The sequence below is a fragment of the Puntigrus tetrazona genome, chromosome 7, assembly GCF_018831695.1.
Source record: "Puntigrus tetrazona isolate hp1 chromosome 7, ASM1883169v1, whole genome shotgun sequence".
In the NCBI taxonomy this organism is placed as follows: Eukaryota; Metazoa; Chordata; class Actinopteri; order Cypriniformes; family Cyprinidae; genus Puntigrus; species Puntigrus tetrazona.
The window spans coordinates 20,229,693-20,239,525 of NC_056705.1; the positions used below are offsets into that span (position 1 = coordinate 20,229,693).

At 37.2% G+C, this 9,833-nt stretch overlaps 1 protein-coding gene across 1 annotated transcript; it reads left to right on the forward strand.

Annotated features, from left to right (window-relative positions):
• The first annotated feature begins 6,536 nt into the window (after positions 1-6,536).
• Positions 6,537-8,494, forward strand: ddx28 (DEAD (Asp-Glu-Ala-Asp) box polypeptide 28). The gene has a single exon (XM_043245868.1). The coding sequence runs from the start codon at positions 6,706-6,708 to the stop codon at positions 8,389-8,391; it is 1,686 nt and encodes a 561-aa protein (XP_043101803.1). The 5' UTR covers positions 6,537-6,705; the 3' UTR covers positions 8,392-8,494.
• Positions 8,495-9,833: the final 1,339 nt, after the last annotated feature.

The following is a 9,833-nucleotide window of genomic DNA, read 5'->3' on the forward strand; positions in this document are numbered from 1 at the left end:
CATGTAATCCTCTTAGGGTCTAAGCCAAAGACTGTTCATAGAATATTTCAGCAAATGTTGCTTGCAAAGAAAAAGTTGAATTAATCTGAATCCATAGACAAACTAAACAAAGAACCTTTCGTTTTGATCATAATAATAACCCTTGCATTTATTTTTAGAAAATAATATTTGAAAATGGATGATAGTGTCATTGAGGTTACATAAGATGCTAATAAAAAATGCATCACTCCTATTATAATTCATCGATTTTCTCTGTCTCTCTCTATTGTATCTTGAAACTTGGCATGACAATGAACAGAACAAAAGACTATTTTTATGGAAAATGGAAATTAGTAAGACATCTTTTACTGATTTATAATGCACTGAGAAAAAGTTTAGGGTAAAGTGCCCTTCATGAAGCACACTTACAAGTGCGCCAGATATATGTTGAGTTCATCACGTCAAGAAAACATACATGGAAGCAGCGTAAACAAACTCATGCATACTAGATAAGGGATTTATCACAGATTGTTCGCAAGAAACTATGAAAGAAAAAGCTCCATTTCAAATCTATATTTAATCAGCCATATCCTCTGAGACGCACCATGATGAATGCGCGTTTTACTGAAGCTGTACTAAATTCAAATGCTCTCAGGAAAAAAAGGAAAAAACATCTCATCAGCCGACTACAATGTGATTTTTTTTTCTTAAGGTATTAAGAAGCAATTAAAAGACATACTGAAACATGACCTTATACTGTAATGGTGAATTTCTTCTGTTCTGTTACCTGGGTTCCGTCACACACGTTGCCCTGGAGACAGAATATCATGAATCCACCCACAACAAATTTTACAAAGCAATCACAAAAGTCTGGCAAGCATGCAGTGCGATCACAAACAATAAAGGGAATTAACGTTTCAGTGATGAAAAAAAGACCAATTCAGGCAGTTGAAACCACAAATTGAAGTCAGAGGCAGGTCAGTCAGATCTGAACAAAAACAAAAGACAGACTTCAAAATGAATGACTTACAGGCACGTCCAGTTTACATCATGCTCCAAAACCTTCGCCCCTTTGCTCTCCCTCTTTTTAATTCCTACAAAAGCCATAAAAGCCATGTTAACACTTACGACCACAGAAATAGCATAAGAACTCTTAAAAAGAATCTTGAAGTTCTTCACTTTCTGTTGAAATCACTTTTTGTAAGCAAAACTTAACTTCCAGTACAATACCCTCATGAAATTGCATTGTTGTATCTCAGCATTCTGGGTCTTTCTTTGGTTGATTCTCCAACTAAGTGAGTCAGAATAAAGAGCATCGATCTGTACACGAAGAGTTTATGCCACTGCAAAAGAATCCATCACATTGCCTACAAACAGCAGCGCAAAGCCCATGCTTCACACTTCTGCCACAGAATAAAGCACTGCTCCCAAAACAATAACTTCTTTTACCACAACTATACTCCAATTAGCTTTTTGAGAAAGACCATGCACGTTGACAAAGCCACCACTAATCAGCATAAAGGAACTTGGAACGGCTTGGAAATACACTGGTCAAAGCTGGTCTTTTTTGTTGGATGTGGCAGCATCCTCAAAAAATATACTGATTTTGGGTGGTCATTATTCAGATTGGTCTTCTGAAGCATTTTGTGCAAATCCTGATTTGTGCATGCTGGCACATGGCACACACACCAGATTGCAATGCCTTTCCCTCTTGATCCTGTTGACTGAGAAATAAACGTATGCAGCATGTATAAACAGGGTCCCGCTAATGGTTCTCACACGTGTGCATGGGTAACATATAAATTCAAATCTATGACATATATTTCACTATCATTGTATGTGGTTTCAGTGATTTGATTAAGAAAAATTCTCTTTTGATTTGATTAAAAAAAGACTCTTTTTCCAGCTTAAAAACCCATTTTACACTGACCTCATGTGTTATTAATACCAATTATAATAAATAATTATTAATACCAGAGCCTAATAGGAGTTTCCTGTGCTAAATATTTAGTTAAAGCTCTATCAGACAGGTGAGACACGGTGTGTTTTAACTAGTGTAGTTTGATTACGAAACAGATTACTCTTATAATTCAGTTGAACAAACAGCACAGCACAACCACTGTGGTCTGATCACAAACGATTCCAACTGGTAGAATTTGATTCTTAAACTGTGAAAGTACTATATATTGTGCATTTTACCCTTGCCCAAACTTCAGCAAGGTTACTTTACGTGATTGTGAATTCCTTAGCCAGTAGTTGTGAATCACAGGAGGACATGACTGCAGATGGCAATGAGGCCGAAACCAGCACATTTAGTGCAAGAAGACTTTGACATTTTTTAAATTACATAAAATGATTTCACATCTGTAATACTGAGGAGACCTTTTTAGGACCTGTCCTCAAAAATCAGCTCTTTTTTGTTGTGTTTTTTTTGCCTTGTCTTGGACTTTTGTGTCACTTTCTGTCTCCCATTGTGTTTGTGTCAGTCTGTATCTTATCATGTTCTGCTTGTTAGCCTCCTGTATATACAGCCCTAGTGTTTCTTTAGTTCTTTTGTTGTTAAATGTAATGGTTGTCTGTTCGCCCATATTCTGTTCTTTGTTCCTTGTGGTTTTTGGCTTATTGTTTGTTCTAGCCTTTATATAAAAATTTCCATGAAGCTTCTCCACAACATTAGAGTCTCATCACAGGCATGCCTCTTTGACTATCTTATTTAGTACAAGTATAATATTCAACTACCGAAAATACCTTTACTACTTACTACACTTACTCAAGTTGTTTTAAGAATTGGTGACTTGCAAGGTATCTGTAATTTTAGTCATTTTAGTTTGGTTTTCAGGTACTTTTTAAACTTCTGTTAAAAGTGTAAAACAAACCTTTTGCAATAATGGCTGTAAATGATCATTATTATTTAATTCCAATTCTATAGTCATAACTAATGATTTTTTTTAATTATTTATATTCAGTACTAGATTAGTTAAATGTTATTTGTATCTTTTTTTATTTTGTTATTTATTTTGTTTGAACTGGACATGCTTTTGCTAACAGGAGAAATCAATACTCATGAAAAAATCAAATATACAAGTCAGCATTTGTAAGCTTTTCCAATAGAGAACATACCAATCAAAATCATACCAGCTATTTTCCCACTTCCTAATTCCCTATTAAAGCCCTTTATTGATTCCTTGTCTTGATGACAAATCACTAGAGTCTTTTACTAAATGTTCTGATACAAGTCGTGGCAATGCAGCAGCAAGCAATACTCTCCAGACAACAATGCAAATCCCTTTTAATATCAAGGAAGCTGTCGTATCTAAGCTCTGGGCTGAACAAGCTGTATTATATCTGACATCACAAGTGGCTCGTATTTGGCTGCAGCATAAAATGAAGGCTAGAAAGAGGTCGAAGAGCTTATAATAAAAGCCCCAACCGAGCAGAGCTAGTTTATGCTCGACATAAAACCTTTTTTGAGAGAGAGAATGGCAAGAGCTGTTGTGAGAGCTGCTGGAGGATTGTTAGTGTGAGGGGGCAGCGTAAGCTGTGGTTCTCATTGAGGAATTCATCCTGTGTAACACAACAGCCATTGTGTTGATGCAGCAGACTTCATTACTGCGAGGCAGTCATTAAAGCCCAGCGTCTCATGGGGATGCTGTGTTTAAGCTGTAATTGCTATCAGCCTCAACACAAACAAACCTTTTCAGAGGCATCAGTGTTAATCTGAGCAGTTTCTGCTCTTGTCTTATTGCCCTTCAGCAATAAAAAAAGATTTATGGCAAGCAGTAGAAAAACACCTTTAAACAAACCAGACTGACGGGCTTCACCATACAGCATTTGTAATGAAGCAAAATGGTCTACGGAAAGTGAATGTGTCCATAGGCTTAAGAAAACAATACTATAATTTTGCCATTGACATCACACATCGTAACTGTTTTCTCTAATGCGCTCTTCTAAATCCTATAACGTGTGCAATGTTTTCTGAAACACATTTTGTTCAGTGTAATGTCCTTGGTCTGTCATTCCTTCGGCAACTGCCCCCTAATCAACAAGCATTTCATATCATTTTTTATAATCCCAGAGTAATCCAAATATTGCGCCTCTGTTTATTTGGATACAAGAATGGATTTTCATTTATGCAGAGAAAATAATTAATGCGGGTGGTGGTGTGGGTTCCTTCACCCCTCATTGAGACTGTGACCGTGTAATTAGCTTGAGTGTTGATAAAAACCCACCAGGGAAAGCAGATGGAAAGCAGAATGACACAGAGGAGAGAGAAGTAGAAGTTGTCAAGACAAACCACAGTCAGGACTTAAGGACTCCAGAGACACATCTCATTTTAATCAGTGACTGATGGAAAAACAAGCCACTTGAACGAAAAGCAGCACAGCAACTTCATGAAGAATACTGAGAAAACTGTGTCATTCGAAAAATTATTTAAAAATGTTTTACACTGGGATAAAGTTAGTTTTGCAATTAAATTTATTGCTTTTTGCAGATATAAAGTAAAAAAGGTGAAAGGTGCTCTTATGATAATGTTCTAAAATTGATAAATGAACCAACAAACAAAACAAACAACTACATTAATTTAACCTTTGCTGAATTTATATATATATATATATATATATATATATATATATATATATATATATATATATATATATATATATATATATATATATAAAACCTATACATAGATAGATAGATACCAACGATACAGTAATATGTTTGACTAAGCAGTAGCCCATAACTTGCTCTTTCAAAGTGGTTCCCTGCCATTCAGTATCCATTACAAGCAAAGACAAAAGCTCGATAGGAAATAAAAGCAAAATAGGCTATGACATAACTGTTGATTAAAATGACAATCTCTCTCTCTCTCACACACACACACACACAATCACACACTTTCTAATACTCACACCAGGAGTTGTTTATCTCCCTTTGCAGACATAGCTGAATGTCTGTGATTATCTGAATGCAGGTCAGTGGCTGAACACCTCTGTGGTTTCAGGCTGAAGAGGAGATTATTAAAGCTTCCAGGGGCACAAAAAATGTTAATTACATATTCCTTAAAAATAAATATGCACCCTGAGAAAAAAGGTACTGTCTAGTAGTGTCTCTGTTTGTATTAGTCATACAATGACACACACAGGCCTCAAACAATGATTTAAATGTACATGGCATGTTTTAAATCAGATAAATCAGATATCTCATGTCATAACTGCTATTCTATTCATACCCCTATAGAATTTTTTCACCTCTATTTTAATCTTTCACAGCTCATTCGTGCAATCATTAACACACTTTTTATGTAGGCTTGAATCATTCAGGATAATGTGCACTTTCAAATCATTAAATATCTTCATTGAAATGATGAATGGAAGTCTGTGACACAGGGCAGATACGGGAATATTTATAGCTCCCCATAGCTCTATGGGATAGTTTATTCAAAAATTGCGCTTTTAATATTGTTTGCAGCAATATTTATTATTATTGTATTTGCCAGATCAGCTATTAATCTATAAATATTATATCTATTATATAAATCAATTTATTTTCTGATATCAACAATATTACATTCGATACTAGTTTTTTTTTTAATGCTTACACACTTTTTCAAACCTTTTTTTTTTTTTTTTTTTACACACCCAAATGTTTGCAAACACTTTTGTCATAACATTAATTCCTGTTAGATTGTGGAGTTATATAGATAATAGTGTGCTGAGTTTTGCGAAAAGTGTTTTATGAAATGAAAATATTTGTCAAAGGCCAAAGATTAGTGTATAGTTTTGCAGATTTGGACTGTGGTTTTGTTGCTTAAGTGACAAGTTTCAGACATTGTTTGACAAAGATATTGTGTGTAATAATTTAACATCAGTTAACATGAACTAAGAATAAACAATATTTCTACAGCATTTATTAATTTTAATTAATCTTTCAGCATTTACTAATGCACTATTAAAATCAAAAGTTGTGTTACCATTAGCTAATGCACTGTGAGCTAACATGAACCAAGAATGAATTACTCTATTTTAATAACGTAAAAAAATATGAATATTGTAATAAATGCATTGTTCATTATTTGTTCACGTTAATCAACACATTGTTAACAATGTTAACAAATGACACCTTATTGTAAAGTTTTATTAAATTGTAGCATTTTAACTATTAACGTTTTTTGTTTACGATTATTCATTTTAAATTTAAATCGTTTTTTACATTTTTCAAGAAAATCTAAATGTATAATTATTTATGTTATATAGCATTCATAGAAATAATACAAGATAACCTCAACAAGCATGACAAGCATAATCTCTGTCATGTAAAGATATTCTTAAAGTAGTACTCTAAAAAACTTTTTCTATGCCTTCATAGGACCTTCTGGACTATAGTATTTTTAGACGGTGATTGTAACGTTGTATTTCTACAACGACGTTCTGTTTTATTGCTTGAATAAACTGAAACGCTTGGTTTAGGCAAAATCGTCGGTTTAATGAATAAATGCAGCCCAACATACCTAAGAATTATAACGTTTGATCCATGGGCCTTTCATTTTGACGTCACGAGCTTTCACACGTCATCATTGTGCGCCCGGATGAACTAAAAAGGCATGGGTGCATGTGACATTAGTGTTTTATCACACGCGAATATTATGCTCAAATAAGTCGGAGTATTAAACGGGACATCCGATATTTATCTTCGCGTGTTCCGCGGAACTACCTCGTACGAACGATGCAGTCAGCGAAGGTCGGACGCTGCGCCTTTCTCTTTTCCAAAGTGTCGAAGGTAGCACGCGCTTCTTGTAGTTCGCAGCTCGCGGGCGTTAGCGCTTGTGAACGCAGACTGACAACCGCTGGCTCGCAGCCTGTGGTGATCCGCATCCCGCGACGCATGCAAGAACGTATAGAGAACATCAAACAGATGCAAAGCAAGAAGTTTGACAAGCTGCCAACAGTCAAGCCTGGAAGACTATTGATCAAGAGCAAGAACCCGCAACTAAACCAGTCTGTTGGCTATACACTTGGGAAATTTGAACAACCTGTTCTGACTTCCAAGGGATGGAAGAGTAACAAAGCGTTAGGGGATTACTTCTCCATTAACAGCATCCAAAGTGCTCCACCATCTGTCCTCAAGCAGAAGGACGAGGGTGATAACAGTGCCTCCGCCCCCCAGAAGACATTTAATTGCTTTAATATTTGCCCAGAGCTGGTTGAGACTTTACATAGTCAGAATATAATTCACCCCACCACAGTGCAGATGCAAACCATTCCCAAAATACTAAAAGGACGCAATATTCTCTGTGCTGCAGAGACAGGAAGTGGAAAAACACTTGCTTATCTCCTTCCTATCATCAACCGGCTGCAAGCGGACAGTCAAGAGCCCTTCGCAGACTCCGAGAGGAACATTCGTGCTGTGGTCATCGTTCCATCACGGGAGCTAGCTGAACAAGTGGCGTCTGTATCCCGATCGATCAGCAAACCGTTTGGACTCAAGGTCAAAGTCGCAGGGGGTGGAAGAGGTGTGGGAAAAATCAAAGCAGCGTTCACTCAGGGTCAACCGGATGTTTTGGTGGCCACCCCCGGGGCCCTGCTGAAGGCCCTCTGGAAGCGCTTCATTAACCTGAACGAACTAAGTTTCCTCGTCATCGATGAGGCCGACACGATGTTTGACAAAAGCTTTGCAGGCATGCTTGAGAACATTCTTTCGCATACCGAGGTGGCATCCAGGCTCTCGGAGACAGCTGGGCTCGTTCATAAAGCTCAGCTGGTCGTGGTGGGAGCTACGTTTCCGGGTGGCGTAGGAGAGGTGCTCAGTAACGTCACTGACCTGGCCAGCATGCTGATCGTTAAAAGCCGGATGCTGCATCATCTCATGCCGCACGTAAAACAGACGTTTCTCAGAGTCAAAGGTGCCGACAAAATTCTAGAGCTTCACCAGGTCCTGAAGAAGGCCGAAATGGAGCACAAAAGCGTTTTGGTGTTTTGCAACTCCGCTTCCACCGTCAACTGGCTGGGCTACTCGTTGGAGGAAATGGGCGTTCGTCATATGAGGCTCCAGGGAGAGATGCCTGCGACTATGAGAGAAGGAACTTTTACGAACTTTCAAAAAGGGAATTTTGATGTTCTAATTTGCACCGACATAGCTTCAAGAGGTTTGGACACTCAGAGAGTCAAGCTCATTGTCAATTATGACTTCCCTGAGAATCACACAGATTACATCCACCGGGCAGGACGAGTAGGGAGAGCAGGCTGCTCCGAGGCAGGGGAGGTGCTGAGTTTCGTTACGCACTCGTGGGATGTGGAACTTGTGCAGAAAATAGAGACCGCAGCCAGGAGGAGAACATCTTTACCAGGGATGGAATCAGAAATTCAGAAACCCAGCCAGGAAACAGACTTTAAAGAGATGCAAGATAATTAATAAATGAAGGCTGAAACATTAGCCTTATAAAACAATGAAATGTTTGTGTATTTGTTGTATTAAAACATTAAAATAAGCGTGTGAAGAACAGTTTATTCTAAAGCTTTATTCTTAAGCTTTGTTTGGATTTTTTTACTAGACATCTTAAAGAGATATTTCACCCAAAATTCTCTGACTTGTGTAGGACACAGATATTCTGAAAAAAAAATCTCTCTCTCTCTTGATTACTTGCTTGACTTTTAGTGTACGGATGAAAACTTCTTCAAAATATTTTGGTGTTTTGTACAAGAACGTAACTTAGATTTTTTGCGTAATTGTTGTGTTGAAACAAGATCTTAATAGCTGGAACATTTAGCTTAAGGCTTCTTTTCACAAAAGGGCTAGTTCACCCAAAAATTCATCACCATTCGTGCTGCGTCTGAAAGCGCATTATCTGTGAGATGGTGAGTAATTACCTTATTAAAATGTGTTCTATATAATACGAATGTAATCTGAATTTATATTTTGTGATGTTATTTTTTTTTTTCATGTGACCTAGTGTCAGATGCGGCACTTCACCTTTTTGCCTGTTTTATGAATAGCCTGAATTTGGACATACTACTTTTTTATGTAGTTTGTGATTTCTTACGCAGCTTTGAACAAGAAACTGTGGTCTGCCGAAGAAAGAAAGTCATACAGGTTTGGAATTGAATATCGCTTCACTAAACATTTAAGAACATTTTGGCCTGAAGCTTTTGTTTACATCTCTGTGTTAGACCGCTTATACACAAATGCAGGTGGCTGAATGTTTTGTAATTTAAAAATGTTTGCCACGAACCACCCACCGTTAAGTGTGAGCTAATAGTACCATTATGTGAGGTATTTGACACTGAACAATTAATCTTACAGAAAACATCCTAATTTAAAACAGGCGCAAGACCTCGACGCATTTAAACGGTAAAGTTGCAATTTCCAGTTTTACTGGTCAATGTGATGTTGATTTTTCAGTGCTGGTAATGGCTAAATTAAAATCCTTTGCATAAAAGGTACGAATGTGACAGAATGGTTTTAAAGCGAGGCTGTATGCTTCACTACCGACTGTTTATTATTACTGCACAACTGCAGGGTTGCCATGAGATAAATTCGAACTTTGCAGCAGTGTTATTGAGAAGAGGGTCTTTCAAAACATTGATTAGAGAAGACATAAACAGGGAGCTTTGAGCTGCCCTGATGGACTTGTTTCTAAGAAAAAGCAACCCGGTAAAGCAGAACTGCTCCCTCATTATACACTTGGATATGTTCTTCAAGCCCGTTTTGTGAGTTCTAGTGCATGAAGGACACTTACCTTAATGTATTAAGACAGTGCCTCTCAATGTTATTGACTTTGTTGAGTACAGCACATTTCGTGGCTTTGAAATGCAACAAATACTTTTGGGTTTGAATGTGTACTTTGCATTTTTTTT